This window comes from Oreochromis niloticus, linkage group LG19 (genome assembly GCF_001858045.2).
Source record: "Oreochromis niloticus isolate F11D_XX linkage group LG19, O_niloticus_UMD_NMBU, whole genome shotgun sequence".
Taxonomy (NCBI): Eukaryota; Metazoa; Chordata; class Actinopteri; order Cichliformes; family Cichlidae; genus Oreochromis; species Oreochromis niloticus.
This window is the reverse complement of record NC_031983.2, coordinates 16,871,442-16,896,356: the sequence shown is the minus strand read 5'-3', so window position 1 is coordinate 16,896,356 and position 24,915 is coordinate 16,871,442. Positions and strand designations below refer to the sequence as shown.

General features: G+C 39.6%; 2 protein-coding genes across 3 annotated transcripts; one reads left to right on the top strand and one right to left on the bottom strand.

The window, feature by feature from the left end:
• Positions 1-1,441: 1,441 nt before the first annotated feature.
• Positions 1,442-5,655, top strand: LOC100692876 (protein yippee-like 5). Its single transcript, XM_003442937.4, has 3 exons — positions 1,442-1,614; positions 3,245-3,416; positions 3,537-5,655. The coding sequence occupies exons 2-3, from the start codon at positions 3,276-3,278 to the stop codon at positions 3,759-3,761; spliced, it is 366 nt and encodes a 121-aa protein (XP_003442985.3). The 5' UTR covers positions 1,442-1,614; positions 3,245-3,275; the 3' UTR covers positions 3,762-5,655.
• Positions 5,656-7,706: 2,051 nt separating this feature from the next.
• Positions 7,707-24,773, bottom strand: lclat1 (lysocardiolipin acyltransferase 1). Of its 2 annotated transcripts, XM_005477186.4 has the most exons (7): positions 24,436-24,773; positions 21,948-22,039; positions 13,709-13,876; positions 12,952-13,150; positions 12,521-12,667; positions 11,069-11,185; positions 7,707-10,116 (listed from the first exon to the last, which is right to left on the bottom strand). In XM_005477186.4, the coding sequence occupies exons 3-7, from the start codon at positions 13,874-13,876 to the stop codon at positions 9,590-9,592; spliced, it is 1,158 nt and encodes a 385-aa protein (XP_005477243.1). In that variant the 5' UTR covers positions 21,948-22,039; positions 24,436-24,773; the 3' UTR covers positions 7,707-9,589. The 2 variants fall into 2 exon arrangements, with proteins under 2 accessions (XP_005477243.1, XP_005477242.1); XM_005477185.4 differs by lacking the exon at positions 21,948-22,039.
• Between the last annotated feature and the right edge of the window lie 142 nt (positions 24,774-24,915).

Genomic DNA, 24,915 nt, shown 5'->3' with positions numbered 1-24,915 from the left:
ATAGTTGGACTAATGCTTCACTTTGTCGGAAGGCGGTCCTTAACCAATAATGATGAATGGGAGTTCCTGGTGTTGCATGTGTTTCACCCAGGTTATATAATTTTATGCTAACAACCAGCAAGTTCGCTTTTGGAGATGTTTTAGATATGATTAGATTGCTAAATACTTTATGAGTTGTGTCCTTTGAGATGGCTGTGCTGATAGACCCGACCCTTGGAATCAGTGCAGGATAATACATCAAGATATCTTGATGTTTTCGAGTTGTCAGGAGTTTTCCATCAAGCAAAACATTTTAGGTTTATAATGTTATGACATGTCGTATCAAAACAGGCATAAACAGACAGGTGATAAATAAGGACAAACTGAATAACTAAGCAGAAAAAGATAAGAAAACAGCTTCATTAGTGATCTGGACTTTTTTGATCTATGAAAAATGGAGCCAGTCCAGTTAACTGATACCTTACTTACACACACTACATATGTGTTACAACTGCTAATTTAAGGGTGTTGCATTTTGGAGAGCCTGAAGGTGTATTGGGAAGGAGCTGAAAGAGCTAAGGTCTACAACTTCAACACAACTGCCTTCTCTTTTCATGTTCACCCAGTTCCCTCGCTGCTGCAGCTTCTCATATTCCACATCAGTGACTACTATTGTTTGTTCATTGTTTCTTCAGTCAGTAAAACTTTCGTCACCTGTATTGAACATGTTCATGTACATGAAATTCACCATGGATATTTTTGAATGTTAAAAGCCACATCTGCTTTGTTACTAATACCAACAACAATGTTAGTTAAATGTTGCCATAACAGATGCTCTTGACTTTCTTCATTTATATATATATATATATATATATATATATATGTAGTGAAAACAGTCTGTCCATCCTCTCCCTGCTGTCCTGCGCTCTCCTCTCCATCGTTATCACCATCGTTATCAGAAAAAAATCACTCAATAAAGGACAGATGTTACCGATGTATATGCTAGCGGGATTTAGTTCTGGAATAATACAATTTCTACCTTTAGGAGCAGGCACCAATAACCTTCTCACCCCATCTGGTATTGCATCAAAAACTACAGCATATTCTCTTGGAGTGACAGGAAAATCATAAACAGACAAAAATTCCTTATAAGAAAATAATTGACCATTATCATTCAGTAATTGACTCACGAGTAAAATTTTCCTATCCACCCATTTCTGAATATATAATGATTTGTTCTTAAATTTAATATCCTGATTATTCCAAATGAGATATTTATGGGGAGAAAAGTTGTGAGAGTATATCATTAACCAAGATGATAGGAGTTGACTATGAAAGTTGGAGAGTTTAATCGGTAGTTTAGAGATATTGTAATTGCATCTTAGATAGCACTACCATGCTGACACCTGGCGGAAAACCCGTATGTCGCTGCTGCAGAGGGAGCTACGTCACAAACCGGATGTTGATACTAGTTTGGAGCTCAGCGCAGAGGACAGGAACAGCTGAAAAAGAAAAACAAAGCCACGACGACGACGACGGTATAAACAGCAGATGTGCGACTGAAATTTACTTTAAAAAGTCGGTGACACCATCGCTGTGCACGACATTTTGTGTCACTAGACCGAATTTGAAAAGGTAGGCAGCCGTCATTTGGAGTTTAGCAGAATTATCTGTTTTGTTGTCGCTTGTTGACTCTGTTAGCTGAGCGGCTAACCTGGCGTTAGCTTCCATTCACTCGCTGGCTCGGTGAATGTGTACGAAACCAGTCGGTTAAGTTGTCTAAAATCCCAATGAAAATCCTCTGAAGCATTCTCTTTAGGTAGCTGGGAAAATGTCTGCTTCGTTTGTTCCCCATTATTCATAATTGCATCGACATTCATCACCATTCAAAGCCCAGCTGCCATCTACAGTCAGTATTACTCATAACAAGACATCCAGGAACAAGAAGTACTTCTGTGGTTGTAACGACTAAAGTGTTGAAACAGGGAGAAACTGTGCCAAGGCGACTGGAGTGCTCTTTGTTAAGATGTTTTTGCACCTTAGTTTCCACATGTTCCTCTGACAAACAAACAAAAGAAACCAAATTTTATACAAAATAATGGGAATAAAGAAGGCAAATATTTTGACCTCTAAAATGTGTTTTTATTATATTTATAGGAATTTTTAAAAACATATATGGATGTTTGAAGCTTTTGTAGGCAGTTCTATAAAGGACCGTTTTTTTATGATGAATTAGAAAAATGGGCAAAGGCAGCTGTTTGTAATCGAAGTAACAATAAGGAAGTTTTAAAAAGCCATTTGATTCTATTTTTGTCTCTTTGCTCCTTTTTGTTTATCTCACTTATTATTAATTAGGATTATTTTTCTGTTTTAAGGGAAGTGAGAAAATAGTACTTAAGGAAAACATTCATCTTTTTACTGATAGTCTTTCAGTGATTGTGCCATCAGTTTTACCAAAGCATTGTATTATGTATACAATTGAACCATACTTAAGAATCTTAAGCCAGTGCATTCATCTTCCCCAGTTAATTTAGAGAGGACGCGTAATAGATTGAGGAGATAATAACAGAAACTGTTGTTTTTTTGTTTTTGTTTTTTTCTCCCATAATCATGCTTAAATTATGGTTATGCTTTAATATCTCTGAGAAAGATCCCCCTTTTTTATTGAGTACAATTATTTTGGGTATTTCAAGCATCTTTCTTTCTTTGTTAACTTGAGTTATACTGCTGAGTATCAATAGTATCAGTAGAGTATCAGTAGAAGCATAGTGTTAGGCGCAGCAGCTGCAGGTGCTTTCGGTTGCTCTTTTATTCACAAGAGGTCGCTAACGTGGGTAGCTCCACATGTTTGATTTGGCAGATCTGATGCAAGCCCGAAGAGATTTGTGTCTCCTCCAAGGATCAACTTTGACTTCTTTTTTTTTTTTTTTTTTTGCATGAATCTGTTAAACCACTATAATGAGTGAGTGACTGAGCTCAAAAAGTTTTCCACATTAACTTTTTGAGCTCAGTCACATATTAAGTTTCCACATATTAATGTATTTGTATTTGATGAACAGAGATGGAACGACTCCTTTATATATGTGTATTCAACTTGTATTGCTAATGATTGAGTAAAAAACAATTGTGTGTTGTGTATTATTGCTTTGGCCAGCTCTAGGGTATTATTTTATGATGTCTCACTATCTTCATACTGTTTACAATCAGTGCAGTTTTAAACTTTCCAAGAATACATAGCGTACTATTTATTTTTCTCATGTTTTAGGCTTAATTTAGTCAATCCCGGTGATCAGACAATGGGGCGCATCTTCTTGGACCACATCGGCGGAACACGTCTCTTCTCTTGTGCCAACTGTGACACAATCCTGACTAATAGGTCCGAGCTAATCTCTACACGATTCACAGGAGCCACAGGCAGAGCTTTCCTCTTCAATAAGGTACAGTGAAATTAGCCATGAACACACCATCTGTGACATGTTTCCCTTGTTTGTTTGCCAAACGGAATACAGGCATTCATTAGTTATATTTTAACTTAAACTTATAACTCCTTCCTACAGGTGGTGAACCTCCAGTACAGTGAGGTGCAGGACAGAGTGATGCTCACCGGCAGACACATGGTGAGGGATGTCAGCTGTAAGAACTGCAACAGCAAACTGGGCTGGATCTACGAGTTTGCTACTGAGGACAGTCAGCGGTACAAGGAGGGCCGCGTCATCCTGGAGAGGGCACTGGTTAGGGAGAGTGAGGGCTTTGAAGAGCATGTCCCCTCAGATAACTCCTGAGTCCGTGAGGTGGTATTAGGTTGAGTGGGAAGGCTCAGTCCCGTGCCCTCCTTTCCTTCTCCTTTGCCCCCTTTGCCTCTGCGCTGCACACCACCACCTGCAGACTTAGTGGTCAGTGAAGTTCTGGCTTCACCCTCCCACACCCCTTCTCTCTCTGGCCAATGATCTTAGATCTTTGCTGATTAAAAGATTGGTGTGCTGGATCTATTCTTGCTGAATAGACTTCCCCAAAATACTTTTTGATTTATATATCACAGAGCAGTCAATCGAAACAGCTGGAAATGCTGTTGGGGAGTTCGCTAAAGGGTTTAAGCACTGTCTCACACAGTTTTCATCACTGGCATGTGCCACACTTTCATGGTAATTAAAATACATGCATGATAATACGCAGGTCAGTCACATTTTAAAGAATATTTGCTAGCTGTTTTATTTGTCTGTGTAACAGGAGCCAGTGGAGCTTAGTATGATCATTATCCAAGCATGGGCAAAGCGACCAGCCAGTGCTCCGTACCGCTGTTAAATGAGCCAAACATACTGGTTTAGTGGTATTTGTGCTTCCGTATTGTGAATGTTGACCCAATGTATCTGTCACTGGTTGCACTGAATGCACTCAATATCATGATAGTTGATTATGTGTCAGTTACCTTTTCTTCGCTTGCAGTGTAGTGGATGTAATTGTGTTCTCATCCCACTGATACAGTGAGGACTGCACAGATTGATGTCATATTTAAGTATTCATTGTTGTGCCTGAACAGTAGTTTTCTTTAGATTAGGCTCATTATTTTAATGACGTGACGTATTTCAATTGAACAGAGTAGACAACCTGTTTACTTCAGTTCCACCTGTCTTTAGCTTACCATGGATTCTGTGCCTCTGCGTGTGAAGAGCAGCATGCCACTTTAGTGACTTGTCAGGAGCATGTTCCTTTCAGCCGTTCGTCTTCAGTGTGATACAGTGCGTCTGAAAGATGATGGAGACATTCTCTGACTGCGTGGCAGCTTAAAGGACAGGATTTTTAGAGGATGGGTCATATTTGAAATTTGCTCAGTGATTGATTGTGTGGGACAAGTGTATAGGTTTTGAAGGAATAACTAAAAACACAACGCAGTGGGCATTCATCAAACAGTATTTTCTTGAATCTAAAAATATGTTCAGTACTGTATTTGACCATCGTACATGTATTTAAACCCTTAAACACATCACTGCAAATGCTGCTGAGCTACTTTCAGGTTTGTGACACATCCTCTTTATAATCCTAGGCTTGGGGCATGTTTGGTCATAAGATGAATCGCTTCTTAGAACACAAAGCCAGGCAAGCTTTAATGGAGTATTTATCTTCAGAGTCAAGCCCTTGCTGTTGGAGTAGGCCACAGCCTGCGTTTTATATAGTCAAACTGTAAAATAAAAATAGATAATTTACTTGACATTTGAGGTTAATTTGGGACTGGGTTGGGGCACAGCCACACAACCCTGATGTTACCTTATTTATGCTTTGGGCGTTACCAAAATGGTCCAGCCTTCACTAGTGACACTGTTAATGTTTTGCTTGTTTTTTGCAAGGTCATGCTTGACGGTGCAAGTTTTAATTTCCAGAAGACAAAAGTTAAAAAAATCCAGGACACTGAAACCATTTATGTTCCAAAGTCAGTGCAGTGTACAGCTAGTGGCCACATAAGAATATCATCATTTTGTTGTTCACGTTAAGCATTTTATTGATAGCGATTGTTTTACTTTATATTATCTGATTATTGTTTTATTGTTCGTTTATGTTTATGTTTATGTTATGACATATTTTCTTGTTTGGGGGATTAATATGATACCTGTTTTCCTCTATGGCTATGGCAAGATTTTCTCTGATGTGATTTCTAAATAAAGATGTAGTAGCTGGGTTAAAGTCTTATGACAGTATTCACTGAATATTTTAATGTATTATTTTCTCTTAATAGATGGCAGGTATGGTTGTAGTTGCTATCAAGTGGCAAACCTTCTTATTTTAACATGTCTGAATATGTAAGACACATTGGGAATGAAAATACCAGGATTTGGTACATGCAATAATGAGTAAAACCTAAGCATTTGTCCGCTAGGTGGCAGCAGAATACAGAGAACCAGGTTAAAGATGTTTTCCTTGGTAGGGTGATGCTGAATCCCTTGCCTGCCTCTGACGTAAACCTGCTTGGCAAGATCTGTAGAGCTTCACTGCAGTCTGGCAAGACATATTAGAGATGTTATTCCCTGAAGCAGATAAAAACAAATAAGAGAACTCAGAAATGATATATATTTGATTAGATGTCCAACACTTGAAAATATTTAATTAACCGTTAGAGAAAATGTCATTTAAAAGGAAATCCAGAATGGACCACATCGAAACGAGTCCCATTTTAATCCCAGCTATTCACCACTCGGTATGAATCACCCACGATGTAAAATTTGACTGCATTTGCTTTATAAATAGGAAGTGACGACTAACTTCTGATCCACCCACTAATATTGCATCTCCGCTGTAGAGATATTTATAGCTCAGCTCCTGTAGGAGGGCTTCTTTGTTGGTGTGTCTGTAATGGTCTGTGTCACTGTGGTGGAATCAACAACAGGTCTGCTTTTCTGCAGTCACTCCTGCAGGCACAATGCACTAAACTCAGCTCACACAAATATTAATTAAGTTAGCTGAACACTATAAACTCTTCTGGTCACAGCTATTTCCGTACCCATCATTTTTGCTTGTTTTCCATTTTTTGATGGATGTGCGAGGCTTTAGTTTTCACAGCTATTTACACCCATTTAAAAGCTGGATATAACCAGAAGCAAAGAGGAGACTCCTAGCTCCAGAGAACTCACTGTGCTACTTTATAATTCAGTAGTCTCTGACTTCGGCTGTGTCTAACCTCTGGATTGTCTGCTGCAGTCTTTATTGAAAAAGCTATCTGGCTAGATAAGGATAATTACACTGTCTTGATCCTATTAGCCTGCATGCAACTAGATAGACAGTCTAAATGTGACAATCTTTATGTAAGATGGCTGTATTTCTATTTGCACAAGTGCTCTAGGGGAAACATTTGGGATACTGAGTTTCCTGAAAACTTTGACCCCAGGCGCCTCCTACATATCCATCAAAGTACTGTGCTAATAAAAGAGTCCGACTTTTGGAAGCTAATCTAATTGAGAGAAAAAAGGTAGATGATAGCCGATGCGGCTCATCCATCTTCCTTCCACCCACTGTCAAACCCATCGGGGCAATTTTGAAGTTATATTCAGATACAGCGGATGAAGAGGTAGAAGAGGGAGGGGTGAGGGGTGGGGCAAGAGAAAAAGTGGGTGGATAAATGCATCTGTAATTGGCCAATGATTCATCATCCGCAGACAGCTATTTTAGTATGTCCTCACTTTTTGTCTGTAATTCGACTGGATGTGTCCGCCCGCTCTCCCATGCCCACAGGAGAGCAGAGATGTATAATATAGAAATAAACTTTTCTTTCCAGCTCTCTCTTCACACACACACAAAAGGAGTGACATCATTCTGTCACTGGGAGAAAATGGCATGCTTTCCACTGACATCACTCCACATACTGTTGCCAGGAGACAGGGGAGTCAACATTAGTTACTATGGCGACTGCACTTCACCTTCAAAGCTCCTGACCTTTTTGGCTGTCTATGGTAGACTAGAATGTGTGTGTCATGTATGTGTATGTGCGCAAAACGCGCAAGGCAGGACGGTCTTCCATCCTCAGTGTTGTGCAATATGAGCATCCAAGGTCTTGTTGAGTCATCCACTGCAATACAGTAGTTGTTACAGGACATGCAAGATTAAAGGACTGCAGTGGAAAAAAATGCAATGAATGAAACTGCCGATCACATGACACTGGGGCACCAAAAGCTCCATTACTACTTAAGTTGGGAGTCAATATTTCCTAAACTTTAAAAAAAAAAAATGATAGGAGACATCAGTGGGTTGATACAGCATATTTATTTAGATATATATCTCTTCATTTAAAAGACTGACTCATAACAGTGTCCACTGCGTTTACCTGAGGACAGTGATTTTTAAAGAGGTCCAGCATCGACAAGGAAATGTAAAAATGGGCAACACAAAACAGCACAGGTGAAAGAGACAGATTTCCAGCTGGTTTGGGAATTTTAAATGGTTTGGATAGAACAAAAACAAAACACTTAGATAGTACCATGTTTGGTAAACTACTAACATGCTGATGATCGAGTTGTTAAAAAAAAAATATATCACAGTGACTAGAAACAGCCCCTTTTGACATAAACTCGAGGAGCTTTGGATTTGCACAAACCAAACAAAAAAAAAGACCCCATTGTCGACTTTGTTGTGCGCCAGACAGATTAGTACTACAAAAGTGGATTGAAGCCGTCAGCTAGATCACACATTTCACAGTGTTACAGAAACTGCTGTAAACCTTCAAAAATGCTTCGAAATGCTCCTTTACTCACTCAAGTAAAAATGTAATTGGGTTTGAACAGAGAGCAAAGGCAAGGAGAACAAGAGGTGAAACATGCGGCTGAAGAACTGCTTCAATCTTCTTTCAATTTCACTCCTTTTTTGGCACAACTGGAGTCGCTTTCTCAGCTGTCATTTGCTAATTGAGTTTAGCTGGCGCATCAATGCCAGTCCCCTGGAGAGGGATACCAGCAGAGGTGGGCATTACAGGGCTTTTTTGGATTAGGTTGAGTTCAGGGCCAGTTTTCCACTCCAAGTCTGGTTCTCTGTGCCACCCTGCACATTGAGGGGTAACGTTGTCCCAACAGGACATTCTTCCACCCCAGCACCACCCACATCCTGTCTCTACAAGGCGTCTCTTCATCCCCAGAAAGGGCACAAAGCCCATCTGCTTCTACAGTAAGCCAGACTTATCAGTAGGATCTTTAATTTTGATAATAATACAAGTGCTGCCTCAATATAGCTACAGGCAACCCTGCCACTGACATGGGGATCTACTGCTTCCTCACATGACAGACTATTTGCTTTTGATTGCTTTTTTGTTTTTAAAGTTGACGTTTGCTTTTCTCACTGCTGGGTTTACATGGAAAAGCTGCATTGTCATATTGACTTGAGCAATTGAGACATATACAGTGAAACCACCATATAGGCTAAGGATCAAGGGCTAAAAGGGTAATTATACCCACTAAAAGTAAACAGTTTTACTCATATGTGCCTTAATAACTCTCTGGGAATTACATCTGTCCTTTTCTTTCCTTGCTGAACACTTCTAACAGAAGCTGACTGATTTAAATAATCCATCTTATAGTGCTAATATGAATATTAGCAGAAGTCAAGTCATCATACATACACGTTCTGTACTATGGCTCTGCTCCATTCATGATTAAAAAGATTATTACAGCATACAATAAAATAAATTTCAAAAATATGAATATCTAACAAGTATGACAAATACCAACAGCAGTATTTTCTGACACAGGTTCATACCGAAGTCCCAAACAACAAACCATGATAAACACCAACTACATGAAACGGATAAAAACGGACAAACGGCAAGCTAAATAACAGTGACTATACAAGAAAACTCACAGAAAGGGCAAGTGATACATCATGTCTGATGAATTCCCTAAACCCAACACAGTTTAATATGGTTAACATTCCTTTTCCCCCCCAGAAAGCTAAGCTCTTTCCACTGAAGCCATGCATACCATCGTGGGTGCACTTATTTTTGTCTTTCTAAGGCATGGAGCACTAGGTTCCACAATGGGATCCTTTAGCTCACTGGACTGAACAAGTGTAGACAAATGAGTCCTCAGTCTTTGCTGAGTACAGGTGGTAACATGTCATTGTTCATCACAACTGTATTTCCTCACTTCATTTTTCCATCTAGCACTTTATTGTTCTCACTGACGTCAGCAGACATCGACTTCCAGTATCGATGGCAGGCCATCTCCAGCATCTCAAGGCCTCCAAAGCGCTTGTGCTGAGCTATGTACACTCCAACCATGATCAGGAAGTAAAGCCTGAAAGGAGCCCAGAGCCACAGGCCAGTGAAACACAGAGCAATGAAGCTGCTCCAATACAGCAGCGAGGCCGCTTTGATCAGAGTAACTCGCAGCTCTGACTTACAGGGTGGCACACGTGCAACGCCATCCCTGTCAAAGGCGCGGGGCTGCCCTGAGTAAAAGTCCCGCAACCGGACCTCCTTGTCGGCCCAGCGCTCCCGACACCAAGATTCTAAGTCAGAGGAAGAGGTGGGAAGTGCAGATACCGGATAGCGCCGGACATGGAAGTGGATCTCACGCGGGAAATGGCCGGATACGAGGTGGCGTTCTGTCTGTGGGATGTTCTTGGGGTAGGCGACTGTAATGTCATGGACGGCATCCAAATTGTCACCTGGGAAAAAAGTAAAAAATAAGCACAATTTAAAATGATCAATGGGAGAATAACACTACTTACTATTTTAAAAAAAGAAAACAGATGAAAGCAAATTCATTTAAAACCGTGAAAAACTCAACTTCCGATCCAGACCCACAAACGGTAAATCTTTTAGACATGAAGACAAGCCACTGCGGGGAGAATTATTATCTCTCCTACAAAACCACACTAGTTCACTGGCCCCGTTACTCAGTTATCCAATTATCCAGTAACTCGCTGTTTCAAAACTACCATCATCACTGATCTACAGTGCCCTTGTATACACGGGGGGAACGAAATAGATTACCAAAAGCACAGGATGACACCCGCAAGCGCCTGCTCTCACAGTAAAAATAGAGCTTAGAGGGGCACAGTGGATACGAACAGGGAGAACATGATCAGCATGAGTATGTCAGTCAGTGGCATAAAGAAAGGGAGATGAAAATTGGCTTAGTCTGATGATATCACAGTGTTTCACAACACCTGCTTGGAGAGTCTGTGTCACTGCTGAGCATGCAGGGTCAGTGGGGGTGGGGGGGGGTGAGACAGCAGGACCAGAGATGGTATTTAAGACCTCTGGAGGACTGCCAGGATGAGCTCAGACAGAAATATGAGAATATCGGGTAGCTGTAATGACTGGCAGTAGGATGAAGCATATGTCTGAGACTTTGAAGAATAACAGGTATAATCCCTCCTTGTATGAACAGCGTCAGTGGAATAAGTACAGTCATCGTAGCAGCATGTCATTTTCAGTTGGTTTTAGAGATAAAATATTTCCGTCCTCGTGACAGGCTTTGTGTCCTGGTTATTTTCATGTGAACACATTACACTGTCCGACTGCCAACTATCCTAAACGTGTCTATTACAAGTAAATCAGTCACGTGTTTAATGTAGATAATTTCAGAAGCTGTTAATGTCCTTCAAAGCTGACCTTTTCGTAGTCTGTCCACAATGAAGGTGAATCCTGTAGTGCGGGGATGAAGAACATACTCAAGCTTCGGCAGGCTGTTCTGTGCAGCAAACGCGTCGCTCTTTGCCCTTGTATTTTCTGCAGAAGACACACACCGTAAAACTCGAGTAAAAACTCTGTAAAAACATATCATGTTACTCATTCTCTCCAGGATAAATGTTTTTACTGGGATGCAATCAAGACTCTAAGTTTGTATCATATGACTGTTTTAAGAAGAGTGCATAAACCTTTATGTAGGCACAAAAAAAAAAAAAAAGGATCGTTTTAAGATGCTAGGAGTATTAGCTGTCTGTTTGTATTCATTTTGACTTTGTCCTTAAAAACTATTAAACTTAGAGTACCTTTGCAATGAAATTTATACCGTCAGACCAAAATATCATGGACAAGATCAACTGTTGCATATTAGATAGCCTTAATAATAACAACAGCCAAAATCATGGGGATACATAATCAAAAAATTCCAGTGTACTATTATAAAAATAGAAGTAACAATAACAACATGGGTTACGGGATATGATTAGATTCATTAATACACCCACTAAAGATAAACATTTATCCATTTATAAAAATCCATGGGGGGGTGAGGACATAAACACAGGAAAGGTGACTATTTATTAGCCAAACATTCCTCGGGAACTTGTTGCTGGAACATGTAAACTATATCATGACTCATAAGTTATATTATGCAACAAGAAGCAAATTCAGACAGAGTACTCAGACAACAGACAGCTCTGTTGATCACACCTGTTCTCTTAAACAAAGCTGTTTGTCATTCCTACACAGTCTCTTACGCATTTCAGTTTTAAAAGCTTTATTAAAAAGTTTGCTCTGACCTTGATCCTTTGGTCTGTATGCCTCTAGGATAAGCAGTGCAAGACTAATGAACTTCCACGTAAGAAGTCAACATACCGTATATATATCCCCTTGTTTCTTGCGTCAAATCAAACCTTGAAGTCTAAGAGGCTTACGTGCAAACACACTCACAAGGGTGCAAACATAACACCAACTGTAAAGTAATACTTAGACCCTACTGGCTAATTATGATGTAAGTACATTCAGCTCAATGTGACATCATGATATGTAAATGGAGTTAAGCTTCTCCCAGTAAAGCTACTCAGGACTTTGACTGGCTCAAATGGGATCTGAGGGGCCTTTAGGCACAAGTGTCACTCTTGCTTAGACCGAGAGATCAGAGCATTCTTGCAGAAATGACAGTGACAAGAGATTTAGATATGTCTTATCACTCTGAAATTGTGTTTGCATAACAGTGTCGAGTGCAAAGGCGTGCAAAAGGTGTAGCGCTACGCTGAACTCTGGAAGCTGACTGGCGGGTAACACATTTTGAGAGTAATAACTGAAATATAGACAGACCGCCCCATGAATGAATTAAGCGCTGCAAGGTTTACACTTCACCGGTAAGGTCGGTGCCTTCTGGGAAGAGCAGCAACTGCAAGGGCTCTCTGATGTCACAAAAGTAGTCCAGCATGTTCTCCAAATGCTTCTTGTCCTCCTCCCAACGACGCTGAATGAAGACGAAGCAGGCAACCTGCATTGCCCAACCTGCAAAGCAAATATTAAGTCGTCACATGTCTGCTTATCAAGGTAAACTGGCTAACATCTTAAAGTATGATCTGAACTTGTATAACACTTTGGTGCTCTAACTTTACATCATACTGTTCCTCTTATATTTACATTCAGCCAAGTCAGACTTAATGGTTTTATCTCCTCTTTCAGTAAAAGTAAACCTCTTTGCCCTGCAAAGCATATATTACATTATAGTTTGTGTAAGTGTACACGAGTGTCTTTGTGTGTAGGAAAGGGCAGGGCACCCACTGTATACCCACCAAAGCCAGGAACAGCCTTAAGCGCAGCCTTGAGGCAGATCTTTTCCAGACGAAGGTAGCTGTACCTGAGCAGACAACACCAAAGGAACATCCAGTCGAGGCGGGTACGGTGGTTCATGATAATCACACTCCGCTCTCCGGGAATGAAACCATCACCTGTTATCACCACCTTCACTCCAAATACTAGCTCCAGCAAGGACTGTAAAAGAGAGACAAGGATGGAGGGAGCATAAAAGAACCGAAAGGGAAGCGAGGGTGACAGATAAAGAGGAAACGAGAATCATGACAGAAAAATCATAGAAAGTAAGAAGGCGGAACTAGGAAGAGGTAAGGTAGAAAGAAAAGCAGAAAAGAGAGCCAAAAGAATAAGAAGATAATAAGACATGGTTCTGATTGGATATTATTGCCATTGTTCATGATCATATAACCAACCACAGGTGATTTTAGATGGCACCACCTTATGTTTCATCTGATAACGAGCAGGTATGTTCAAAATGTCACATTAATACATAGAAATTAGAGTTCTGCAGTGTGCAAATTGTTGATTCTTTTCTAAGAAAATAAGTACGATCATCAATTGTTGTAGTCATGATACACAAGACCTCTGCCGTGTTCTCAGGCATAATTGGAATAAATGAAGTGTAGTTTTGACAAATTAAGAGATAAGGCACATTTTCATCAGCCTAAGCACAGGTAACTTAAGACCATCTGTCGCACACAGAAGCAGGTTAAGTAAAGGGTAAGCTGGTGTACGCACCACAGGTAGGGTGAGCCAGGTAGCCACAATTCGATCAGTGAGCCAGCGGTACCAAGCAGGAGACAACAACATGAGGGGTAAAACTGGCCCCAGCATGAAGACGCTCCCGAAGAAACTACCCAAAAACAGGGTCACCACAAAGTACAGGCCCCGCACTGACACAGCCATCTGCAAGAGATGAACAAGACAAGATTAGCTGAGTACAAGTCCATCCAGAATAAACATAACAGTTTTAAAGAAACACTGTTTTATTAAGTGGGTGGATGATGACAGTCACTGTATTCCAGACTTGGATCTCTGCTATGGAAAGAAGCTAAGAAGGAGAACATCGATAATATGAAACAAATGTGGTTTTTAGCGGTCTCGCCAAAAGCAAAGATTGCAGTTCTGTTGCTCTTTTAATATATTTGCCCACAAACAGTGGAAAATCCAGGGCAGACATTCCTAGGGTGGAATGTAAATAGGGGAACCTTTTGTTCTGTGGGTGACAGATTGTGGGTGCACAGTCACTAAATCACGTTTTGTTGTGGTTTTGGAATTATTCACTGAATGTACTGGTGGAGAAACCTTTTGTTATTCTTAATAAAATGGCTTTGTTGAATGAAGATCTTAAACTATCACTCAAGTATAATCAGGAACAGAATAAGCTTCATTGCCATTTCCAAAATTAAAATATTGTAACAGGAACTTGGATGTAATCAATATGGCAATATATGGAGTGTTAAGCCACTGAAAGCAAAAAAGCCTGGAAAGTGATACTCTTACATTGAAAGTCTCAACTGATTAGGAATGCTAGGTATGTTTTTACTGCATCGGGTGTGTGCTTAGGCTCACTGTCATGCTTAATAATGAAGCTATTGCTAGTCAGATGTTTTCCAGATGGTGCTGTATAATGGACGATGGAAAACCTGACAGTCCTTTTCAGTGTTCATAATCCCATCAGTTTTGTCAAGATACCCAAACCATGACAGAGCCTCCACCATGTTTAACAGATGGCTGTAGCTGCTTGCTGTTGTACCTCTCTCCTTAACTTCCAAACTGATGACTATTTGAACAAAGGTGCCATAAGATCGATTGCCACTGATTTTTCCAGTGATTGCTAGTGATCTTTGGTTCAGTCCACTGAGACTATTTCTGATGAGGCAAACACTGGATGTTAAATGGACTGGTTCTTATATAGTACTTTTCTGCTCTTTTCTACTCTAGGACTCAAAGCACTTTAGACAACATGCCTTATTCAATTAATATAAGCACTTTTTTTACAGCTATGTGCCCTTCTATTTAACATAACTTGAACCTGGTATTCAATACCTATAGCACTTCGTATTGTCTCCATCCTGTCTTTGTTTATTGTACAGTTAGTATTGTATCAAAATTTAGCAAGTTATTTATTTGTAATTCCTAATTTTATATCTCTTGGAGATATATTTTATAGTCTTATAAATGCACCATGGAGGGCTTGGGGTGAAACAGCATTTCGGTATGCTGTATACTGTGTTGTATTGACAATAAAGTTCTTGAATCTTGAACATTCCTACTCTGATGAACGAATCTGGGGGCAATTTGGGGTTCCGCATCTTGCCCAAGCGTAATTAAGTCCCTTTCACATCTGAGGTCCCCATATGCATGTAAACCTGTGTCATAAAGTTCGTTGAACTTGGATATGCACAGAATGTACTTTTCTTCCATGTTTGAACCACCAATCTTCTGATTAGTAGATGATCTGCTCAATGAAATGAGTGAAAAAGTAGCCAATTTCCAAAGTAAAGAACCTAAAGACTGTTTTCAGAGGTGTGAAGTAATGAGTACAAATACTTCCTTACTTTACTTAGAATTTTTAGGTATCTGTACTTTATTTGAGCAGTTATTTTTCTGACAACTTTTTACTTTTACTCCTATATTTTTAAACAAATATCTTTACTTTCTACTCCCTACATTTCAGGACAGGCTCCTTGTTTTTGGTTTAAAATTTAAGGGGAGTTATTATTTCATGTCATTGCAGGTCTTCAAACAGCAAACTCATTTGAACCTAAACAGTAAAACATGAAAGCCAATCCTATTTGTGTATTAATCACCAGGGGACATTGCATAAAAAGGGATCAAAGAGGCAAAACTGGGTGCTATAGTCAGGGGGTTAAAGTGGGCCCGGAATGAGTGCAGATGTCCATAATTTTTTTTTGCAGTTGTGGTACGTCAGCATTTAGCTAGCCCCAAGAAAGAAGAATGAGTATAAAGGGAGTAACTTTTTTTTTTTTAACGGGGCAGGTAATTTCAGATGCAAAATTTCTATCAGCTTAACAAACATCGGCAAACACACAAACTGTTTCTGTGCAGTTTGTCACAGTATGCCTGCTACCTAAAAGCTACAGCTGCTATATTTCACAGGGGAGAGAATGAGAACTAAAACTACTCAGAGATGGAGAAAGACAGGACAGGAGAGGAAGAAGAGAGATTATATTTAAAGGTAATAACTGCTCATGATAGTTGATCAACTGGAAATTTAAAGCTTACATGCAAGTCCTGATGTTTTTTATGTCAGATGTTATCTGTACATGTGAAACAATGATTTTTCATATTGTGAAGCGTTCTACAAAACAAACTGAGGTATGCTAAGTTTGTGTTATTCAAAAGCTGCATGAAAATATTCTGCAGGTTAGTGCAGGATAAACAATTTAGATTTGCCGTACCGTGATGGATTTAGGCAAAGAACTGTGTGTGACTAGTGCACAGTGGCTGTGGTGCTCAAGTTTAGCACAGATGACCCTGAAGTTAAGATGATGATGCTTAGATTCATTCACTCAATTCCACCTTCATACCAACTTCATACAGTCTAGTATAAAAATAACATGCACAATATACGGTCATCACAGAGGATGCCAAGAGAACTCATGAGATATGTGCTTATATCTTGTTGAATTCAGTTGTGCAAATCCACAAAAAGTAGCAAACCTCAGAGCTGCAGTGGCCCAGATCACCTAATCACAGCCTGTACATTAAGAAAATCTGCTGGAGTTATTACTATTTTCCCCACATTGAGCCACTACAACTGATTTTAGGGTTCCCCCATGTGCCAAATCCCACTTTAACCCCTAACTGTACTCATTTTCCTGTTTAAAGGTAAAGTCACCCTCTAGAATGTAAACAGCAGAAAACAGAGAAATGTATTTATTTTCCTCCAATTGTTTGCTCATATTCTACATAACTGATTCAAACTGAGTGCATTCACTAGAATTAAAATTTAGACTGAAATAAAGTTTCATCTACCAATATTATTTTATTATTGCATTAATATAGCACAAGGTTCAGTTAGCTCTGCACAAAAATAGATGGTAGAATGTCCTCCAGAGAGCTAATTTTTACTTTCTTGCTTTGAGTACATTTCAGAACTTCTACCTTTTCACTTGTTGAATAAGTACTAATAAGTAAGCTTTTACTGGAGAATATTTTTAATACCAATATCTATACTTCCACCTAAGTACAGAATGTCTGTACTTTTGCCACATCTGACTACTTTAGAAATTACAAGGAGGACTGGTTACTTGGAAACAAAATATCAAGAAATGACAAGTGGCTGCAAATTCTCCACAATACTGTACATGTACTGGAAGACAGGGACACTTACTCATTTGTGTGTGTGAGCTGAAAAAAAAAGAAGCAAGACTAAAAACTTCACAATGGAAATTACAAAAACCACTAGCACTTTAAGCTTCGGCTGTTATTGAACCTTTGAGCCGCTGACCCTGCTACTCAGAGGCATTAAAAACGTCACATGGTGATAAACTCATGGAAAAATTGGTTGAACCACACTTAAACTTTATTGTATTGTAAAATTTTTCCTCCGCTTATCAGATTCAGGGTCTCAAGTGAGGGTGGGGTAACTAGGAACCTATCCTAGTTACCATAAGACAAGAGGTGGGGTACACCATAGATGGCTCTCCAGTCTGCTGCATGGCTTACAAAGAAAGACACACAATCATTCACCATTGTCTTTGGATTGTCAGGGGAAGTTGGAGTACCCGGTGAGAACCCATGTAGGCACGAGGAGAACATTTGTAGGCCACTAATGAACCTTTGACCCACTAACCCTGCTACCGGGAAGCATTAAAACATTACATGATAACGAACTAATGGAAAATTTGATAAACCACACTTACATTTTATTGTGTTAGGAAAATTATCCTTGGAAGTCATTATAAGCCCATGTACAAACTGTCATTCACATGGTTGCAAACAAAACTGAAACCTGATGGAGTATGTACTTTGTAATGGTGTCAAATCCCAACAAAACGCTCAAGAACAATCGCATCACTCTAACGAAAGGTAAAAGGGACTTAATTCAGCCCTTGTCTTTTCAGAGATATGAGAGGTATGTCAGCTTCCAATGGTAACTGAAAGTTGAATGTGCTTAGCAAACTTTCACACAGGTGTTTTCACTTAGTTTGCCTGATTACACCCCTTCTCAAGATCAGATGCTTGACTGCCATCTTCCTCCCTCTCCTGTTCATTTTGTTCCACCTGATTTGTTGCACCTTCTTATGCTGCATTAATGGCACATCGGAAGTGGAAATTTAGAAAATGTAATCAGGAATCTTGTTGGATTTACCTGATTTATGTAATTTCTTGGCTGCCTCCTGGTTTGCTTTTTTGCCATTTTATGAATAACAACCCCCATCACTTAACTGAAGAAACAGATGAGCTAATAAGGCTTGTTTGTTTGATTTTTTTCCCTGGGGAGAGATAACAGTGGATTCCCAGTGTCCACTGAATGCAGCATTAGTACCAAGACTGGAGACCTCCATGTATTTCTTAGTATGGTTCCTCCAAAGCCTGGGAAAAGGCTAAATAAGCCTGAAATTTTTTAAACACCTATTATTGCACAAGGCATTCACATAACAATTCAATATTTATTTAGGGGAAAAAAAAAACACCTTTCAAAAAGAAAAGACAAAATGTAGACCAGTGTCTTTTGATCAATCAAATACAAAATAGTTGGTTAATTTAAGATGAACTAAACCTGTCTTACAAAAGCTTCTAGGGTGATCTATTCACAAAGCCAGTGTGATAATGATGAAAGCAAGCATTATACCAGTTTGCTGCTAAAAATAAATGTCATGGCCAAACTGGATTGCTGGTACTATCCCTTCTGATACTACTTCAACTAATCTGAATAGATAAACACAAAACAACAGTTCATTATTGATCTGTCAGGCAGTCATAGTGAAGGAGCAACACTGTGTCATGTCAGTCCTTAAGTATACAGTTTACATATTGTTGTGACTTGTGAGGCTCATTCTCCTTATCTTGCAGCCAGAGATGCAGAGATTACATTTACAAAACAGCTGGCCTGAAAAGAAAATCTACACAGTGATCTGAGGTCTCTGCACATTTTTTTCAGGAGATAAACAACAAGATATCAAGCCTCAAAACAGTGTGCTTTCTATTTTTTTCAGAGTAGCTGGCACTAGCTTTATACCTATTGTTTTGTTGTAAACGGATCAAAAAATGTAAATAAAAAAAAAAGGAAGAACAGCAAAGTAGAAGCTATACAATCTTGTACACAGTCCATGCGTATCTTAACAGTAGGGCTGCGCAATTAATCACATTTTAATCTCAATCATGATGCTGGCTTCTCACAATTAAAGGAACATGATTGAGTGCCACTGAAAATGTGTGTCCCGCCAAAAGAAAGTAAAAGCAAATCAAGTGGTCGCTACATTAACATGCCTGCATGAGCCAATCACAGCTGTTCCCTGCACTGTGTAGCTTCAGGTTTCCTGGACTAGATGGGCTTAGTAAAAGTGCATTAAAAGAGAGATACATAAGAAAATTCAAATGTGTGGCACAGCAGGAGGCAAAGAGCTTTTCCCTCGAATTGAATCGTCATTTGCTGTTCGGAAATTTGCAGATTTAGGGCAAGTGATGTTAACCAGGAACAAATCATATGCAAAGAGTGCTGTAGAGTTGTGTCTGCACCGCAAAACCACACAAGTAACTTATTCACCCACCTGAAAACAAAGCACAAACTGCAGTATAATTAATGCAGGCAGGTCAAGAAAAATACTGCTCAACTCAAACTTCCATAAAAGTGAGCAATGATGCAGTGAAATCACCAACACAGTCGCATTTGGGCAAAGATACAAGGGTCAACCAAACACGGGGCGTAACGATGGCTTCAGGAAAAGGTTTAACATACTGGTCAAAAGATGCGGGCCATCTTTTGATTGAAAGTGCCTCGCGTAGCTGTGGCAAGACCATATTACACTCCATAGGAGGGTGCACATAATTATTTTTCTAAAGTGGAAATACCAGTGCCGTATCTAAAACACTACTGGGGAAATATAGAGGGATCTCACGGCTGTCAAGCACTTTGCTATTAGTTTTATTCAGATCAGGTACAATGAATGAAGGGAAAGACTATTTTATGCACTTCACTTGGTGCAATTTTTAAAAAGATATATTTTTTTCTTCTAACAAATGTGCTGAATTTAGGTATATAAGGAAAAGCTATTTTATTTTACTGAAAAAAGCTTTTGTGCCAATAAATATAAAAATAATTACATTTGTAATATTTATTTTGTAGACGAGAACTATCAGACTGCAAAGAAGATAACATAAACAAGTCTGACTAATTTAGCGAAAAGAGTTAGAAATGTTTTTGTATTGCTGATCAGACGGAGCCTGTCATTTTCCACCACACCCCGAGGTTTTGGTGGAAACCAATACAAGGTACAGTCACATAGATACTGTGAGATTATCTTTACTGATATTTGCATGATTTCAGACTGAGTCAGTGGACAGAAATCTAACCAGAAAACATTCCAAGGGATCGCTTGTGATCATCTCCACGCAAGCCTTGCTCATCTCAAACAAGCCTATTGAAGTTGGGCAAGTTGAGACATTACGCACTTTCCTGTATTAGTAGTTTTTACCTACTAAAACTGCACGTAAGCAAGTAACCTAAGAGTCAAATATTTTTGATGTGCTACACCTTTGCATGCTTGGCAGCAAACCTGATTTGATGCTCGATGAGAAAAAGCCATGCCACATGATTTGCGTATATTACAGAGAAGGGCGTGGAAACCCTTATAATCTGTAATACTTACTAGTTTTAAAGTTAAGCCCTAAAGCTGATCAATTACTATTAAGAAGATGAAGGTTTAAATGGAGAGGCACAGCAAGTCCCTTGCTGACGCTGGCATCTCTGAGCTCGTGCTACTGGGAGCAATTTTCTCCAGCAGGTGTTTTCCTCTCTTATGTGAACTTCAGCTCTCACCTTTACACCTCAATTACTGTTATGACTGTTATGACCGTACAGGCTTCTGGTTCAGACTACCTTCCCCAACACTTTCATCATCCTGCCCTTGTTGACACCTTCTGCGGCATCATGACAGAGCAGGTCTCATGGCATCAAACCAAAGTGGCAGAAGGTGCATTTAAGCAATCCAAGAGTGTTTGTGCATGATTATGTTGGCATTTAGGGTTTAAGGGTTGCTGGTTTTAACAACGGAAAATGTGAAGCATGAGAGGGCTGAGGACAACAAGCTTGCTCAGCACAATTGCCACAATTAGGCTACGTCCCTTTCCACTCACACACACGCACACACAAATAAAACACACACCCTTGGGTGGCTGCTGAAACAACTAGACAAGGCTATTCATACATGCAGTAAAAAGGCCTGACACACCTGGAGCCAGGGATGTGAAAACTGAGTGGAATTATGAAAATTAAATTGTTAAATAAACATGTTTTTCTTCCGCTTGGCCCCATATACACATGGGGCCTGGTAACACTATTTGTGCAAGGCATCCAGGGAAACTTGTTTTCATACTCCAGGGCCAGCAGGGCTAGTGAGTTTGATTTATTCCTGTCTACTTGGTTGGTTTAACATTTATTTAATCACCATAGTAATGATCCTGAAATAATTTCCCAAAACACACACACACAAAGCACAACATACTTTTCAAGTTTGAAATTTCTGGCACTCATTTTACATTCCTAGCATCGAGCTAAGACCAGACATCCCAACAGAGCAAATCACAGTGAACAGGTCAAGCATGTCGAGGCTAAACAATGAGCTTAAGTGGTGTGTGTTTGTGTTAAGAGACAGAGACAGAAAGAGGAGGAATGAAAGGGGTAATGGTAACGATTTAAGTGCAGGTACTGATTTAGAAAACTCAATGAGTAACTTGGCAAGATTAAACATGTCAAGAAGTTAGGAAACTGATTTAATTTCTTTACCTTGCAATTTCAGAAACCGGTTTCTGAACGTTTCACTGACTTCTACTGAAATTCATTTGCATCATTGTGAAATCTGGACCAAAATATTCACTCTAAGGGCAGAAAAAGAAAGTAGCAAGGGGAGATAATAAACATAAAATCAATACACAGGATACATGTGTTGTATCAGAAATGCGACAAAAGCTCCTGGAAAAACAAAATTGACTATAGAAGGCTTAATAGAGGAAGCTGGTGGCTGTTGTCAAAGAGGATGTGATGGAAAATCTGGTTTAAACTTTAGTGACAAAACCATTTTTTTGTCAATCAACTTCCACATTCTTTGCAAGCATACTTCCTGCACACAGGTGAGGAAGACATTAAGTAGTCCTGCTCGCCTCTCTTTTTTTGTGCCCACTTGGCTCCTGTCCTCCCCATCTTTCTTTGGCACCACATGTAAGAGGTGTGGCAAGCAGCTTGCAACATTATGCCACATTGTAAATTAACTGCACTATTTTGTACATGCAAAAAAACAAAACAAAAACAGAAATAAATTTAAAATACAAGGCTACAAAAGTGTTTTCCAAACAGGTAATCAAAGACAACAGAGTTGCTTCCACAAACACTAAACTATTCAGGCCGAAGTATAAATTTATTTAATCACAACTCTGGTCGAGCAGATTTGAGAGAAAGTTAGAAAGGAGAGGCTGAAATGGTTTGGGCTTGTGTAGAGAAGGGATAGTGGATATATTGGACAAAGGATGTTGAATAAGGAGCTGCCAGACAGAAGGAAAAGAGGAGGACCACAGAGAAGAATCTGAGAATATGCAATGAGATGGTTAGGTTGACAGGGAGGCAGATAATGAGGCAGATAATGAAGCAGGTGACCCCTAAAGGGAAGGGATTGACTGAGATGCAAGAACCAAAGGCAAGGAAAGGGAACAGGGATGGACAAAGTGATAATTTACCATTTTACTACTGGGATTCTTTCTCTTGTACTGTAACTAATTTTACTTGGTGATTTCAAATGTGAAAACCTGATGTTCTAAGCATTTAGGAAGTAAGTCTGGTCCTAAGAAGAATGTAGTCAGAATTAAGGAAGGTGTTTTTGTTGCTCCTGAAATTGGTGAAATGATGCTTGACAATGAGTTCAGAAGCCAAATGAATCAGCAGCATGGGAAGCCTTTGTGCTGGTTGTCCATAATTTTCTTGGCAATCACAGAGCAGAGAATTGTGCTCAGCTTATGGATAACATGCTAAAGGCATTTCAGCTAATGACTGCCGAACGTCACTTTAGATGCACTTCTTACGTTCTTATCTTGACTTTTTCCCCCACCAAATCAGCGATGAGCATGGATGAAAGATTTAATCGAGAAATAAACTGATATCAGGGAAAATTCAATCCTAGCATAATGGGCGACTACTGTTGGTTCTTGCTAAGTCAGAAATTTGCTTTAGCGTCTGTCTGGTGTTGTGTTCTGGTTTATTATCAGAGTACGCACATTAAAACTATTTTGTAGGGGAAATGTTTGAAATTTCAGATATTGTGTTGCTATATTGATATTCAAAAGTGTCAAAACATCAGTGATGTGTATCTCAAAAACCTGACGCAAGTTGGTTGTACTTCTGAAATCAGTGTAAAAAACAAGAACAAAAAAACAGATAAAAAGCAGGTGTGAGGTGCCCAATAGCAAACAAAAAAAAGTTTTTGTAGAGCAGTGTTATTAATAACTATAGCAACTATCTCATGTTAAGCAAGTCTTTGTTTTAGATAAGGAGAAAGCTCAATCGCCTCAGATTAAATCTACGTATATGCTGGTTTGTTTTGAAATGATAGAAATGTATTAACCCCTAAGGCTGCCTGAAAAGGAAACTGATATGCAGTTACTTTGGGTACCTGTGTTTCCAAACTACGATATCTCTTAACTAATATCATCCAAGAGCAACTCACAGCAATTCACGTCACCTTTGAAGCAACAATAAAAGTAGCTAATGTACCATCTATCGTACCATACTTTTTCCACTATTCCAGGGTGGGGCGAGTAAGGAAGGAGTAAGTAAGGAAGAAAGAAAGCCCTGATTAGCCTAGATTTAAGTTTCAGCTAAGAATTGTGCCATATTTTATCTGTAAATAATAATGTTGCTACGTAAATATTGACCTAGCAGCAGCCTTTAATGCAAATAATCCACGAGGAGATACTGTAGAATCAAATGGATTGGCTAATGGAGAAGCTAATGTTTACATTCTGACAGTGTGTGCTCTATTACGGTGAACACATTATTAGGTAGGGGTAACCATACAAGCATCATTTGCACCACTTTGCCTTAAGCTGATGTTTTCCACAAACTGCCTTTATAATCTCTTGGCTACAGAACAGCTGATCTCCCAACGTACACGCTAACTGCTACATTTATTAAACGAGAAGCTACCTTGAGGTAAACTACTAGACTTTTAATGTTGATGGCTAATGCATCGAGTTTTGTGAAAAACATACAATTTTAACAAACCCACCTTTCGTGCTTATCCTTCACAATCAACGACCGATGCGGGTGTGCTAGTCACGTTAGCTCCGGTAATTCCAAAGGCTGGGTTGCGACATACTAGCAGCTAGCTAACTAGCAAACATTAGCAAGAGGAGCTCCGCCAGAACACGAGAGCTGGCGCCGGTAAAACACCGACTGAAACTGCCTCGCACACGCTTTGTTTTGTGAAGTATTTGCTGCTCTAACCACGGAACCGAGGCAGCTTCGCTTTACACGAAAGCATTTACTCACTATTAAAACACAAACTTGCAGCATCAGCCTTAACGTTTAGCAAGCTGAAGCCGACCTCTCAACTTGTTACCTCTCACCTGTCTTTACAGACAGGAGTCGACAGGGGGTGCTGTTTGCACAGGATAGCTTCATTGAGAAAATGACGGTCTCAAAACCTCAGACCTGTGCCATGTGGAGCAGGTTTTGCCAAGGAGAGCCCTCATAGAGAACGCAGCGT

What these genes read in the sequence shown, in the direction of transcription:
- lclat1 (XM_005477186.4), bottom strand. Translation starts at nt 13,876, where the DNA reads ATGGCTGTGTCAGTGCGGGGCCTGTACTTTGTGGTGACCCTGTTTTTG. An exon ending in AGAAGGCACCGACCTTACCG is followed by an intron (nt 11,186 to 12,520) that starts GTGAAGTGTAAA and finishes TGTCTTCTGCAG; the next exon opens with AAAATACAAGGGCAAAGAGC. An exon ending in TGTGGACAGACTACGAAAAG is followed by an intron (nt 10,117 to 11,068) that starts GTCAGCTTTGAA and finishes CTTTTTTCCCAG; the next exon opens with GTGACAATTTGGATGCCGTC.
- LOC100692876 (XM_003442937.4), top strand. Translation starts at nt 3,276, where the DNA reads ATGGGGCGCATCTTCTTGGACCACATCGGCGGAACACGTCTCTTCTCT. An exon ending in GAGCTTTCCTCTTCAATAAG is followed by an intron (nt 3,417 to 3,536) that starts GTACAGTGAAAT and finishes TCCTTCCTACAG; the next exon opens with GTGGTGAACCTCCAGTACAG.